At 37.6% G+C, this 16,328-nt stretch overlaps 1 protein-coding gene across 4 annotated transcripts in view; it reads left to right on the plus strand.

Moving 5' to 3' along the window:
• abcc4 (ATP-binding cassette, sub-family C (CFTR/MRP), member 4) overlaps window positions 1-16,328 on the plus strand; it is a 53,076-nt gene that overhangs the window by 20,556 nt on the left and 16,192 nt on the right. For all 4 annotated transcript variants that reach the window (XM_053498068.1, XM_053498069.1, XM_053498071.1 and 1 more), the window contains 12 exons: window positions 3,929-4,178; window positions 7,746-7,850; window positions 7,936-8,025; window positions 8,140-8,331; window positions 8,436-8,530; window positions 10,643-10,729; window positions 13,532-13,628; window positions 14,567-14,773; window positions 14,954-15,091; window positions 15,179-15,216; window positions 15,389-15,498; window positions 15,651-15,797. In XM_053498068.1, coding sequence (XP_053354043.1) covers window positions 3,929-4,178; window positions 7,746-7,850; window positions 7,936-8,025; window positions 8,140-8,331; window positions 8,436-8,530; window positions 10,643-10,729; window positions 13,532-13,628; window positions 14,567-14,773; window positions 14,954-15,091; window positions 15,179-15,216; window positions 15,389-15,498; window positions 15,651-15,797 — 1,556 coding nt within the window. The remainder of the gene's footprint in view (window positions 1-3,928; window positions 4,179-7,745; window positions 7,851-7,935; window positions 8,026-8,139; window positions 8,332-8,435; window positions 8,531-10,642; window positions 10,730-13,531; window positions 13,629-14,566; window positions 14,774-14,953; window positions 15,092-15,178; window positions 15,217-15,388; window positions 15,499-15,650; window positions 15,798-16,328) is intronic.

Raw genomic sequence — 16,328 nt, forward strand, 5'->3', positions numbered from 1 at the left:
AAAATAGTTTTAAGACCAGTTATGGTAGTAGTGGGATATTATCTTGGATTGGAGAATTGTGTCTTGTGCTGGTAATTAAATGTTATTTAGTAAATTTATAATTTAGCTACATAATGAATACAGCACTACTGAGGATGGATGATTAGATCATTATGATCTAATAACTCTGGTGGGTACAGCGCATGCAAGTGAGATTGTTTGACCAAATGAAAATATGTTTTGTGCGCATGAGAGGGTGTTCAATTGTAAAGGCATGCTGCCATCTCGAACCTTATCACGTGCTGGGAATTTACAAGCTGGTGCTTTTCACACAACTGCCACATTGGTGCTGAAAAGACAGCACCACTTCAGCACTCTCTCTTCCTTCCCGTCTTAAATGAGTGACCAATATTGGAAATGTGTGTTCTGCCAAAAGAATGCAAAGCATTGTATGATGCTAGAATTAGCTATGACACAATTGCTATCATACAACGATTTGGGAGGACTGGTGGACACATTCAAAGATGATTGCTCCAGCATGATATAAAGACTCTCCCTGGGGTGGTCATCCAACTCCACCCTTATTGTGTCCCAGAAGCCTAGTAGAAAACCATTGCTAAAATATTGCACATGGTGATTATAGAGGAATATAGGATTATATCTGACAGCAAATTGTGATACTGCCCAAGCTCATGGGAAAACCCCATCTTTGTAATGACTTCAGGAAACTTAACAAAAATTTTGAGTTTATTAGCTCCCTTTTCCACTGACTTGGTATAGTGGCTGGGGAAAGTCTACTTTAGCTCCACCCTTGAATGCATCAAAGGCTACTGGCAGGTGTCTTGGCAAGTTTAACACCCCTGTAGATGAAAGGACATCTTTACTGTATTGGAAAAGTACTGTATGTGCTCCCGTGGACCGAGCACACTCCTAATACTCTAAAATGCCAAATGGGTCTGACAGAAGTACAGTACGAGGTGTACCACATTGGCAGAGGATTGAAGAAGCCTTTAGAGAAGAGCATGGAGGCTTTCAGAGAGTACCCAGGCCTAACCAGCCTTTTTGAGGCTGATTTGTATATTACAGGTGTGTTTTTTGTTTCCGTAGCCTCTCCCTTGTCAGCTCTCATAAAAAGGGTCCCCAGAGCAGGTGTGCTGGAGGCCCCAGAGCAGGCATTTCATGTCCTGAAACAGGCCCTTACAAGCTCCCTGTGCTGAAAAATCTGAACTTTGACCATCCCTTTGCAATGCACACAGATAAGTCTGAGACAGGCCTTGGCATGGTGCTCTTAAGTTTGACAGCAAAGAAAATCCAATACTAGACGTAAGTCATAACTTCACCTCTGCAGGACAGGACCATGGATTATTAGCCCTGGCCATTAAAGAATTAAAATATTACCCTTCTGCTGCCATCTTGAACCCCCCATTACATGCTGGCGCTTTCACGGTGGTCCTGAAAGGACAGCGCCACTTCTGCATCACCAGGACGTAGGCAACTTGCACATAATGAGTTGACCATGAGCTCTCTTATATACCAGAGTATTTTAGAAGCAAACTTGAGCTTCGTCGAAATTGGGCCCTGCAAACAGGACAATGATTTAAATCACACTAGTAAATCTACATTAGAATGACTGAAAAATAAATTAATCAAGGTTTCGGAATGTTCTAGTCGGAAGTTCTGACCTCAACCCAACTGAAATGCTGTGGTGGGATCTTATGAGAGTTTTACGTAAGAATTTGCCCAAAAACCTAAATGAACTTAAGCAATGTTGTAAAGAAGATTGGGCCAAATTTTCTCCACAATGATGTACAGTAGATTGTCATACAGAAAATTACTTCAAGATATTGCTGCTACTGTACAGGCTAATCTACAAGCTATTGAATCATTAGCAGTACTTTTTTTTATTGGTATTTATATAAGTATTTCCAAGGTTTTTTTTTGGCTTAATTTTTGTTAACTAAATAATGGAACAGCTGAGATTGTATTTGCTTAATACTTGACTTGCTATGATCAGATAATTTATCAATTATGTTTTTACATAATAACAAATTAAAAGGTGAAGTAATAACTTTTGAACATGACTGTAAATCATAATAGTGATATGTTAGTTGAGTACTAGTTGGCTGTATGAACCAGCTTTATGTGAGCGATGAGAGTCTTATCCAAGTTCCAATTTTATTTTTTTTGTTGTTGCTGCTGTTGTTACTACATCACAGCATAATAGGTGATCTTTTCATCGCTCTGTTCAGCCAGAGGCACTCTAATGCACTAACTAAATGTTGCGTTGATAGATATGTGTGCCAGTGACCAATCAGGTTTCATGACAGACAAGGATCATGACATCAGATTAAACTGGGGAGGGGTGGACTGTTGTTCTACAGAACAAAGAGGAAAGAAGTGGATGACCAGCAGATGAATGACACTTGCAAAAGATCGTATCATTTGTATGTATTTTAATAACAGACAACACAAATGCAGAATGTAGAATTTGTAAAAATAAAACTATCAAGCAGGGTCTGATAACAATCTTAAAATACATATTAGAACTGTACATGCAACAGTAAATAAAAAAAGAAGTTATCGTGCCTGCTACTAAACATGGAAATGTCAGTACATCAGTAAGCCAGATGCACTTTGTTTAGAGTTTGTAGCAAAATTATAATTTAGAAAAGTCAGTATAAATAAAACATTAATTACATATGTATATGTAAGATTGTTGGATCTTTGTATATTAATAATTTTGTACTAAATGTAATGTAAAATAATGGTATTCTGGAATTTAGAAGATTTAATATAATTACATGGTATGTGTAACATAAATTATTTAATCATAGGTCAAAACATTGCAAAATTTGGCTGAATTATAAAAGCCAAAAGTATTAATAAATGAAGAGTTGTGTGGGAGAACCAAAAGAGCTAAGCCAAGTGATCTGTGTCTCTGAAAAAAACATGTTGATGTTGTTCCCATCAATAAATTTTAACACTGGATCTAGAGGATTTTACTGTGTGCACTATGGATGCCTTGCTCCATGAGCTGTCCTTGCATTGATACAAAGTTCCCTCTGGAACAGTCCAAAACTTCAAGGCTTCTATCTTTTTTCTTTAATAATTTTTTTTTCTGATTATTCTTTCTATTATCAGAAATGACCAGAAAATAAACATAAAAGCACGATCTCAACTGAAATGAAAAAGACCAATAACAATCCAACTATCACTCTCATAACTGTACAGTGCATCATAAAGCAGGCCTCAAGCGGGTTGCAAGAAAGAAGTCCTTACTTAAGAATCCCCAACAAAACCACATATGGCTTGGGTAGGATTTGGGAAATGTTTACAGTCAAATAAAAGCAAAATCTTTTTTTCCTAATTAGCAAAAATAATGCTGCCCATGCCTCAAGAAACACCATCCCCACAGTGAACTATGGTGGCTGTAGGTTCATGTTATTGGGAGGGAAGGAAAGATCTGTACTAGGTTTTTTTTTTTTTAACAGATTTACATTTAAACCCTGTTTCCTGAGTTTTCCATTTCATTCCAATTTCATATACTTACACACAAGGTTTTACAGCATACAGCTATTCTGTATTTTACTTTCAATACACTACTCATTAAATGACATGAGACTTTATTATAGTAAATGTACTGTATGGGAATCACTGAACATTCCTCTGGCCTGCTGTGCTATGACCATATTAGCATTTCTCATTCTAAAAATTTGAGACCTCTGTGTTTCCTGGGAAGGAAAAATATTTTCTAACATGTATTAAGGTATGTGTGGTCTATTCAAAAATTGAATTTGAGATATGGGCATTGTATTGGCAGTGAAAATGAAAAGAAATGAAAAAAAAAAACAGGGTTTCTGACATTATATGGAATCTTAAGTCATCTGACCTTATGTAGAACTTAGCTGTGTGCGCATCATGCCATTATTATGTTTTCTCCTTCTTGCAGAAAAGAAATTTCTAAAATCATGGACAGCTCCTACCTGCGTGGTCTGAACATGGCCTCCTTCTTTGCTGCAAGCAAAATCATTGAATTTTGCACATTCACTGTGTATGTGTTGTTGGGAAACACAATCACAGCCAGCCGTGTGTTTATGGCTGTGTCACTATACTCTTCCGTCCGCCTCACTGTTACACTCTTCTTTCCTTCTGCCATTGAAAAAGTGTCTGAGGCCAGCATCAGCATCCGTAGGATCAAGGTAACAGTCCGATATAAATACATCAACCCAGTCAATGGCTGGTGAAGCACACTAATAAATTTACAAATAAATACTTGATAAAACCCTATGTGTGATAAACAGGTTTTTAGCAAACTAAAATGGTTAGTGATTGTTTATTAGTTAATAATATTTAATCACAAGTTATTTACAACTGAAATAAAATGAATGTGTTCTGTTTGGATATGTTCATGTCATTAACCTGTTCTAGCGTTGGTTTATAGTTTCTAGGTTCCTGTGCGCAACTTCTACATATTTGGCAATGTAATTCATATGGCATAATTACTTGGTGAATCATAGCTCGGGCAACAAGGCTTAGTTCTGTTACTGGTATTTCCTGCTCAACTGTTATGTATGAAGTACCTACTGAACTTTTCATTCCTAGCCATAAAACAGTTAGGCCTAAGAAATTTCCCTTACTTTATCATTCTGCTTGTCTGTGTTTGCTGCAAAAAAAAATCTATTAATAGTTCGTTACATGGAAGTGATTATTTTTATGAATATAACTTAAATGCCATATAAGAAAAAGGTAAGCCAAAAGTATTAATTTAATTTCCAGGTGTGCAAACATCACATCAGAAGATTTAGACTTTTGGAGACAAAACAAAAATCATTCAATACTGAAGGAAGAGTTTATTTTGTCAATTTATGCTATAAAAAAACAGCGTAAAAGTAATTTAAAATAACCAAAAAGAGCTAAGCCCTGTGGTTTGGATCTTTATGGATTAATTTGGATCAGATATGGAGCATCAGTAGCTACAGTACCTTTGTCTGTGGGAGGGGGCAAGTCATTACATCAATTATTACATTCCCTGGAGAAATACCAAAATCCAACCAACACAAAAGCACTTTCTGCAGCTGAAAATGATGACTGCTTTTTATATCACCTGGTGTACAACTGTTCATATTGTATAAGAGGATTGTTTTTGATCATTATACACTAACCACAGTCTGAGGGCCACTGTAACTCAAAGATTATGTCTGATGCAGGGCTGGAAGCAAGGGAAATTATGAAGTGGGCGCTGATGTGTTAGCTTTTTTGATAGTATTAAAAGTGTGTAGCTGTTGAATTTTAGTATTGACAACATTAAAATTTTTATTGTATAATTAATGCCTGGCCCACCCAAATTTGATTATGGTGCACATTCGCCATGGCATTGTTTCGACAACCTTATGCAATTTCACAACTTGAATTTTCATCCAGATTTGCATTGGTTTTTGGACGAGATGTTGTATTGATGACAGAACAGTTTAATCACTTTGGAAAGTTTTCTCCAGCACATCCATGGGATTCTCTTATGCATAATTCATGTGTGCAAATGATTCCTTGCGTTCCCAGAACCACTCTTTTACAATTTGAGCTTGATGATCCCTGGCATTGTTGTCCTGGATCATGCCATCCTGGTAGTTAAAGGAAATTCATTGTTGGGATAACTTGTGAATCTATTGTGTTGGTGTTTTATGATGAAATTCCCCAAAGCATTTAAGCAGTCTCTGATTACAAATGTTCAGAATTTCTGACCACAACTCTTCAATAAAGTTGATGGTTTGCCACTATCTTTCCAGGTTCTAACAGTTTTAAAAACCAATCCTAGTAATTCCAGCAAACTCTTTGTATACTTTGTCTTGATTCAGGCCAATAATGACATCAAAACTAGGCTTGTTGCTAAGTTGTCTCTCTTCGTTTATCAGTCGTGCTCTTTGCGGTCTGAAGATATTACACTGTTTGGTTGATGGCATGATGCTCCATGATAAGATAAGATCATCCTCTATTCGTCCCACAGTGGGAAAATTTCTCAAACATGATCTTTGATGTCCTTGCATGTTACATGAAAGGAGAGGAAATTTCCAAAATACCGGAAGTCAACAACTTGCTCCAGGCCGGTATTGGCTCATGTGGTACTTTGCACAAAGAAATCTGAATGAGGCCGTTTATTTTTAAGACTCGGAGACCATAAGCAAACAGTAGGCCACAGAAACTAAATCAGCAGAGTATTATAAGTCTGTAGGCTGATGTTGCAGCATTGTAAATATTGTCTGCAATGCTGTGATTTGGATGGTGTGAGCTGGGTTTTTCCAAGAGCAAACTAGCCAGATAATCTGCCATCCATCTGATATTAAAGGTCAGTACAAGGTGCATCAAGTGTAATTTGTGGCTTGCATATCATAAGAGCCACAAACTGTAAGAACAGTGTTGAAGCTAGCACACAACGTTTTGTTTGTGGCTGTTAATAATAGAAAAAAGCATAAAAAAGGTTACATGAGGACATATTCCTTATCTGACAATTATGGAATCATGCAGTGTCTTCAAGTTGTTTTCTGTCAATTCCCAGCAGAAGCCCCCAGAAGAAGACCATTACTGTTGCAGTTTCCATTTCCTTGTCTGGCGAGAATGACATGACACATTTTTGCTGTCACATCTAAATCATGCACTGAATTAACCAAACACAATAAAGTTGTCCCATTTTGTAAATAACTAGGTGGTTCAATAGTTCATAAAATACATTCTTGGTCTCTACCTTTTCCCCAAAAGTGGGAGCGTTCACAACTACCATGGAAGCACACCATGGAGGTTCATGAGTCTTTGATCTATTTGGGGTCAGATTGTACCACTTGACCAATTTGGAGTGACCTGGGAAGTCAACTTCATGGATATACAATTAATTGATGCATTTTTCCTACCAGAAGATGTTACAAATATCACCTTTTTTCCAGACCCTTTGTCTTAGAGTCTTATTTCACTAAACACAACAATATCAACTTTAAGATAAGACAAATCACAATTAACAAGGAAGGTCCACCTTTCTTGGCACTCAACATCCTTACAATAAAGGAAAATCCTCACATTTCATACTTCTACAATCAATGGGTTAAGACAGCATTGGTAAGGCAGTTCAGATCCAGAAGATTGAGTTTCAGAAGTTCCATGTGATGAATAGTCCAGTTCAGACACGGGTACCAGTGTCACCACTGCTTACCTTCCATCCTTCCACCAAGCTTTTAACAAACTTGGCCTATTCCTGTCACCTGTCTGCTATCATTGTTGGACATAACAGAAAAATCTTTCATTGTGACCTATCTTCCTTGGCTCACCAAATGGCATGACCAAACTGGGAGTACTACAGTAGACCAAACTGGGAGTACTTGACCAAATTGGGAGTACTTGACTTTCAGTTTGGTTAAGGACTCTCGCAAAATTTCTTTCTTCACAGGACCATGCAAGCCCTTCCACCACAACAAGAAGATGATCCAGCAACTTAAGTGCAAATCATAAATCAGTTTCATCTACATTGAAACAAATGTCTGCACACAATATCTTTTTGGTGTAATATACATCTAATTTACATAAAATGCACCGTAATTCATACACCAGTTGCAGTAATAGGAAACAGATTACCGAAGAGTCAAGAATAGATTATTTCTTAATACATTTCTTATGTACAGATTTACTCCTTAGTTTATGTTAGCAGGCACAACATTAACATGTACACATGTTGGCAATGATATCTTTTGGTTGCTTCATCATCTTGTTATTTATTTGGTTTTTAGAACTTCCTTATGTTGGATGAGTTGGTTAAACGCAATGTTGTAGTTCCTAAAGAGAAGGGGGAAGTGTCTGTGGAGCTCCGGGATCTCAGTTGCTCCTGGGAAAAGGTGAATCATGCCTAACTTTATTTATAATTATGTTACAATACACCTCTAGTGTTTCAGTGACTAATGACTCACCTCTTATACACAGAGTCTTGATGTTCCAACCCTGCAAAACATATCCTTCAGTGTGAAGACAGGCCAACTTCTTGCTGTTGTTGGCCCTGTTGGCGCTGGAAAGGTTTGTAATCTAATCATTCTTCTTTAAATTCTGTTTGGAAGACAAGCATTTCATTTTCCTGTGTTTACATTTAATTTACATTTACATTACCTTTTCTGTACTTCACTCCCTCAGTCTTCACTACTCAGCACCATACTTGGAGAGCTGTCACCAGACAAAGGCGTAGTGAAAGTTACTGGAAATCTGACCTATGCTTCTCAACAGCCCTGGGTGTATCCAGGTACCATCCGCAGCAACATCCTGTTTGGGAAGGAGCTACATCCACAAAGATATGAAAATGTTCTAAAGGCCTGTGCTCTTAAGAAGGTATACTAGTGTATTAAAAGTATATATATATGTAAATATATAAATATATAAATATATGTACCAACATGTACAAGCATAGTAGCACACCTCTGCTTATGTGGTAGGACATGGAGTTACTCCCCCAGGGAGATATGACTGTGATCGGGGACCGAGGGGCAACGCTCAGTGGAGGTCAGAAGGCTCGAGTTAACCTGGCCAGGTATGATTCAATATTTTGAAGTTTACTGAGACAAACAGACAGGCTGATTTGTAGTTTACAAGATTAACAAGGAGCAGGCTGAGAACACAGACAGGGCCAGATTCACAGACAGATTTGCAGAGATACTGACAGAGGCAGAATCGCAGGTTAATTCAAGAAACAGGATAGTGTCTTAAGAGAATCTGTCAGAGTATGAATCATGATTGTCATGATTGAAATATATCAAGTAAAAAAAAAAGATGATTATATCAAATATATGAATATCAAGATTTTTTTGTTTAATTAAAAACGAGATGCTCGTGGCGGCACGTGGTGTAATGGTTAGCACTGTCACCTTGCACCTCCAGGGTCTGGGTTCGATTCCCGGCCAGATTTGATTCCCGTCTCTGTGTGCAGTTTAGACTAATTGGGGTTCTCAAATTGCCCACAGTGTGTGAATAAGTGTGTGAGTGTGTGTGTATGCCCTGCGATGGATTGGCACTCTGTCCAGGGTGTACCCTGCCTCGTGCCCTAAGACTCCTGGGATAGGCATCAGGTCCCCATGACCCTGAATACAGAATAAAGCAGTATATAGAGTGTGTGAGTGAGTGAAATGCTCATATATTCTAAGTTAATTACATTTAAAGTAAAATATTTCAAGCCTTTGCTTTGTTCTTATTTCTATTATTATGTCTTACGAAATCAGACAATCTTTTTAGGGCTGCAGTCAGCCCTGTTGCTTGTGCATCGTTTACAATCAGACTTTTCGATTCTAGTCAACTTTTTTTTTTTTTTTATGCTTTGAACAGCCAGCCTTTTCAGCAATGACCCCCTGTGACTTACCCTCCTTGTGGAGTGTGTCAATGATCATATTCTGGACAACCACCAAGTCAGCAGTCTTCCCATGTACACTAGTGCTCAGAAGTTTGGGATCACTTTCTAACTTCAACTTTTTTTATTTTTATCTCTTTCTACATTGTAAAGCAATGCTGAATGTAAAGCTTCATATTGGCTCTAATCCAAAGTGCTGTTTGTTAATTGGTGATTTCTGAGGCTGGTAACTCTAAATAAACATCTTCTCTTTAGCAGAGGTCTTGCTTATCTGTTAAAAATGGACTAAAAGTGATGGGTCATTGGACAAAAAGCGGTGATCTGTGATTAGTCAGCATGCATGTGCAGATGAGGCGCTAAGGGTGCTCAAGGCCGTACAGGCAGAACATTTACCAATTAAAACAGGCTAACAGATTTACAGTATAGTTGGAGGAACACCATCTGCCGGTTTAACCATTTGTATATTTAATAATGTTATGTATATTTTAGTTTTTTTATGATGATATTCATAAAATAAATGGTTAATTAGTAAAAATAAAACAGAGTTGGTACTGTCCAGAAATGTTATAAAAAGCAAGAAAAAGTAAAATAATAATAATAATAATAGGTTAGAATAACAAATGTACCTGTTGTTAAAAAATGTGTGCAAATGTGCATACACTGCACTGTGCATTGTTGCATACAGTAGCAATAATAACAATTATATTGTGATCTATTTATTTTTTAACCTTTTCTAACTTTACTTGGGGTAGGTTTATTATTGATTTGGTGTAAGAGATGTTAATCATGGTTAATAAAAGAATAGATAAGATTAGCAAAGTGTTTCTGATGGAGTAGAAAGTGTAAAGATGGAGAAGGACTGTTCTGTTTGAATGTGGGTCACTTTAATTCAACAGGGTATTCTGTAAATTATAATGGTACATGATTTTGTTAACTTTGAGCACCTACCCCTCTAAAGGTCCCTGCACGACTGTGTTGGTCACAGACACAACACAAGTTATTATTAGTCAGTCATTACACACTGATTCAGAAGCACCTGTTCTCTCAACTCATGTATCACAACCTGTGATGTGAGCTGCAAAGCTGTACTGTATCAGGTTCAAGAGAGTGACTAAATGTCTGCTTAGAACGTCCACAGAGTATCTACTGCTCTTTTTTTAAGTTACTAAAAGGTTCTAAAAACAGTCAAATCTCTGCCAAGTCAAGTTGGCTCAAGTTTTTAGAAACACACATGTGCCATCAAATACAAGCAGAAATCAGTGAAAAGCATTAATAAAGATAGCATATAAAATGTCTTTGTAGGGCTGTGTATCAGGATGCTGATATTTACCTGTTGGATGATCCCCTGAGTGCAGTCGATGCAGAAGTGGGTCGACATCTGTTTAATCAGTAAGTTGTCTTTTTTGTTATCTCAACAACATTCCACAGTACAAACACTATATTTGTGAATACCTCATGATTACTCCCACATGTCAGCAAGTTATTACTACAAAGTTGAAAGTTGTATACGATAGCTTTGTGTGCTGTGACATACAATTTCTCTTTACTAAAACTAAGAGGTATTATTATTATTGTTATTATTATTATTATTATTCATAACCAAGACAAAAGAGGGAAACCATAAATGAATAATCAGGGATATACATGAGTAGATACATAAACATCACATCATAAAACATGAACTAACTATTGTGTGTAGTTCAGGGAGAGGGCCACACAGAGGAGTGTCTTATCTTCAGGGAATGCACATGGCAGGTTTTTTATAATTATCCAGGAAACTGTTCAGGTGCACCCATAGAAAATTAAAGCACAAGAAAGAAGACAAAATAAAGCCCATTTTTGCCTAAAGTCTTTCTAAATGGGAGCTTTTGACTGTTCTACAAAATTGTCAGAGCCTTTGATATACTTACCAGCCAACAGGTAAGACTGCAGATTGATTGAAACAATTCAATCAACTGTCTGTTTGGATGCTGAAGGGGATATAAATACAGTGCCGTTTAATGGTTTGGATTAATTTTCTACATTCTAGAGTACAGAAGTGCATTGCATTCACAAAAGAGAAAAAAATCACAGAAATTATGAGCTCCTGATCTCATAATTATGACTTAATATCTCATAACTAACCGGTAGATATTAATTACTGTATGTCAACACAGCACAGGTACCTAAAGTGCTTAGGACTGTTCAAGAGGAAAGCACATTCTGTCCTTCTCGAAGTGGCTCTCTTCCTTCAGGAGCAGCTAAACTTGTAACGATGCGGGTCTCACGAGGGGCATAAATACTCTGAATAGGCAGAGGCGCGGCCACATACTGTAGACATAATCATGACATAATTCCTGAGATTTTTTTTTTCTTTTGTGAATACAATGCGCTTCTGTACAATGCGGATCTTTTCAAAACTATGTAAAACACTTATGGCATTAGGTAATTAATCAACGACAGAAGTAAATTGTTATTTTTAAAAAACAAAGGTGACCTGTGGAGGACAAGTTAATTTAAAATGGATCAAAATGGAGCAAATTTATTTTTAAAAAATGTGTACATAAGCCTTTCACAGCCTTTGACATACTGCATATTTAAAATTAAGCTCAAGTGCATTCTCTTTCCACTGATCATTCTTAAGATGTTTTTTCCACCTGTAGTAAATTCAGTTGATTGGACATGCTTTGGTAAGGCACACACCTGTCTATATAAGGTGCAACAGTTAACAATGCATGTTAAAGCACAAACCAAGCCATGAAGTCCAAGGTATTGTCCGTAGACCTCTGAGATAGGATTGTTTCAAGGCACAGATCTAGGAAAGGGTCCAGAAAAATGTCTGCAGTATCAAAGATCCCAATGAGCACAGTGGCCCCCAGCATCCATAAATGGGAGAAGTACCCACGAGTACTCTTCCTATAGCGGGCCACCCAAACAAACTGAGTGATTGTGGGAGAAGGGCATTAGTCAGGGAGGTGCTGCAATGTACAGAGACATCCCTGATGAAAACCTGCAACCAACCTCCCAACAGGACAACAACCTTTTTGGAGACGGCCAAGATAACAAGGAGATAACCAAGATAACAAGGAGATAACCAAGATAACAAGCACATAGCCAAGATAACAAGGAAGTGGCTACAGGACAACTCTTCGAATGTCCTTGAGTGGCCCTGTCAGAGCACAGACTTGAACCAAATCGAACATCTCTGGAGAGATCTGAAAATGGCTGTGCACTGACAATCCCCATCCAACCTGATTGAGCTTGAGAAGTCCTGTGGAAGAAGAATGAGAGAAATTGCTCAAAAAAAGACTGAGGCTGTAATAGTCTGCTAGGAGCATAAAGATTGAACTTTGGAGCAATGGAGAAAGATCATGTGATCTGATAAGGCCAGGTTTACCCTATTTCAGAACAATGGTGGTGTCAAGGTAAGAAAGACTGTGATTGAAGCAATGCACCCATCATGCAAAATGCCCACTGTACAAGTTTCTGGAGGCCATGCTGGTGTTGCTTTAATTGGTCTGGCCTTCACTCAGTATGATTATGTGGCAATACAATAACCGTCAGATGACTGCCTGAACGTACTAAATGTACTGAATGACCAGGTTATGCTATCATTTTGTTTTTCTTTTAAATGTACTTGAGGTTTTTTTAAGGAGTGGTTTACCTCTCCTGTCATCAGTGCAAAATCAGTGCTACTTTGAATAGAAATAAATATTGTGAGGTTGTATATAATTGTCAAAACTTTTCCACAGCAAATGCATGCCATAATCAAAGGCGAAAGAGATTTGCATGAAATACCAAGAATGTGTCACTTTTTCATTTTGGCCAAGCAGTGCACTTTTTTTTTCATGTTAATGAAATGAAAATGTTGTCGATGGACTGTGACAGAAAATAAAGAGGATACTTGTTCAGCGGACTGCACTCGGAACAGGGTTTTTAACTGGTGTTGAGTAGAATAACAAACATCTGTACACGTCTTTCCCATTCGTTCATTGATATTGAAAAGATTGTGGCAATAGAAAAAGGTAAAAAAAAAATATTATATCACAAAAGCCTACTCACCTGGGTCTGCAACTAACTTATTATATTTGATAGGGAAGTGTTTGATACTGTAGGAACACATTTTTGGAAATGCATACATACATACATACATAAAATAAAGCAAACCCAATAAAAAAAAAATCTAAAATGGTCTCTTTTTTTACTCTGCAGGTGTATTTGTGGCATTCTAAAGAAGAAACCAAGGATCCTGGTGACTCACCAGCTTCAGTACCTGAAAGCAGCTGACCATATACTGGTTTTAAAAGAGGTGTGTGTGTGTGTATGTGTGTGTGTATGTGTGTGTGTATGTTTGTGTGTATGTGTGTGTGTATGTGTGTGTGTATGTGTGTGTGTATGTGTGTGTGTGTATGTGTGTGTGTATGTGTGTGTGTATGTGTATGTGTGTGTGTATGTGTGTGTGTATGTGTGTGTGTATGTGTGTGTGTATGTGTATGTGTGTGTGTATGTGTGTGTGTATGTGTGTGTGTATGTGTGTGTGTATGTGTATGTGTGTGTGTATGTGTGTGTGTATGTGTGTGTGTATGTTTGTGTGTATGTGTGTGTGTATGTGTGTGTGTATGTGTGTGTGTGTATGTGTGTGTGTATGTGTGTGTGTGTATGTGTGTGTGTGTGTATGTGTGTATGTGTATGTGTGTGTGTATGTGTGTGTGTGTGTGTGTGTGTGTGTGTGTGTGTGTGTGTGTGTGTGTGTGTGTGTGTGTGTGTGTGTGTGTGTGTGTGTTCGAGGCCCTGCTCGTATACCTCTTTACTTCTGTAGCTGACTGTGGTGAATACTTGCTCTAGGCTTTATTAGATTTTTGTTTTTAATAAGGATCCTAGATGAGAAGTGTTTACAAGCCAGTGTTGTTTGTGTCTGTGGATAGAGGAAGATTGTGCCTATCTTATCACACATTATGTCTCACTTTCCACACCAGGAACAGGGAGTCTCTATTCCATATCAAGTTCTATATCGTTCCACTCCATGTCACTTTTGTCATGCCCGTATGTAGGGCACATGCAGAATGGTTTCTCAGGGTCAAGCCGACTTCCTGCACTGCCTAGTTCTCTACTTGAATTGCTTTGCTGGCTAGTCCAGTAGTTGCTTTTTGTGTGAAAGGCTGTTAATACCATATGCACATAAAATGTAATATCCAAAGCGTTTTTTCTTTCTCTCCCTTATTAATACCCCTCGTTTCCTTTTTTTAGGGTCACATAGTGGTACAGGGCACATACGCAGAGCTTCTTTATTCAGGTGTGGACTTCACATCTCTGTTAAAGAAGGATGAGGAAGAAGAGCACGTAGGAGGGCCTGGAGCCATGGAGCAATCTCGCAGCCGAACCCTTTCACAGAACTCTGTTCGCTCAGGGACCTCATCAGTAGTGTCTGATAAAGATGGAGCAGATCAGCTACCTGTATGTGTTTCAGTTACTTATTGGAATGCATACTTTCTCTTATAAGTTCTTTATGATCACACAGTGGTCTTATTCAGGGATCATTTCCATTTCAATTCTGAATAGCAATTTTCGTACATTGTTATGAATATATTTCATGATTTAATGTTTTTATATAATATCTACCATTGCTGTTTCTAGACAGAACTTGGTCAAACTATGTCAGATGAGAGCCGCTCTGAGGGGAACATAGGGTTCCGCATGTATCTGAAGTACTTAACTGCTGGAGTCAACACATTTATGTTGCTTATCCTTGTTGTACTCAACTTGCTCGCACAGGTACAGCATGCTATATGACGACAAGACTTACACGGTTTTATCCATTATGCATTCAGTAGTTTATTTACGTTACTTTTTAATTACCAGACATCCTATATTCTTCAAGACTGGTGGCTTGCAAACTGGTAAGTGAAGTATTTTAATCCGCTGAATCTTTAGAGATTTCAGCCTCTTCTACTTGTTAGTGTTGACTTTTCGAAGGGATCGGGGTCTATTTTTAAATCACGGATTGGCCGTGAACTAATTAGTGATGTGTTCTAAATGGATTTTCACTGACTACTTGATCTGAATCAACAGGGCCACAGAACAGGAGAAGCTAGATGTTCTAAACCAAAATCTTACCCTCACCAATAACATGAATGTTACTCATCAGCTCTCCATTGATTTTTACCTGGGCATTTATTCAGGTATAGTCAAGCACCAGTATGACAGACTGACAGACTGACTGACAACTTAAATACAAGCTAAATTGGAGCTATGTGATCTTGAGTTTTGTAAGGATATGGGTGGATCGAGTATATTTAATTCACGATAAAACTATCTTGTTTTTTGTCTTTAGGTTTAACAATGACAACGCTCCTTTTTGGATTCACACGCAGTTTGATGATGTTTAATGCTTTAGTGCGCTCTGCCCAGGTGCTCCACAGTCGCATGTTCAACTGTATTCTCAGGACCCCTGTTCACTTTTTTGACATTAATCCTATAGGTAAGTCATTGTGGAATGCATTCTCATTTCCAACTTGTCTAAAGTGATATTTGTGTATATATATTTTTTATATCAGCATATATCTTACACATATACAGACTGTCTGTCCAGTAGAGAAGGCAACCATGTATCCATTATTATTTTGTATTTGTTTCTAATTTAACTTTTAATAGCCTTAAGGATTGGTTTGTTTAGGCATCTTATAGACTATTTTTAATGTTTATTCCATCCTTGCGTTCTTACATTTTATGTATAAACGTAACTTATTTTGACTTATGTTACCACGTTTCTACCATGTTGCATTTTGTCAACTTAAATCCTTGCAATTCTGAAGTCTAGTCCACCAGAGGGAGGACAAAATTAATTCTTGTACCACAATGTAATAAGACCCATTTAATATTTAATAATAATTATGGTAAATATTTCCTAAAAATGTAGATTTAAAAATTTAGATTCTATTCAACGAATATGTAGTATACTACTTATGTTAATAAACAGGTAGTGGAAAATAGTGCAAAATGTGTCTGTGCA

Source organism: Clarias gariepinus, chromosome 6, assembly GCF_024256425.1.
Source record: "Clarias gariepinus isolate MV-2021 ecotype Netherlands chromosome 6, CGAR_prim_01v2, whole genome shotgun sequence".
In the NCBI taxonomy this organism is placed as follows: Eukaryota; Metazoa; Chordata; class Actinopteri; order Siluriformes; family Clariidae; genus Clarias; species Clarias gariepinus.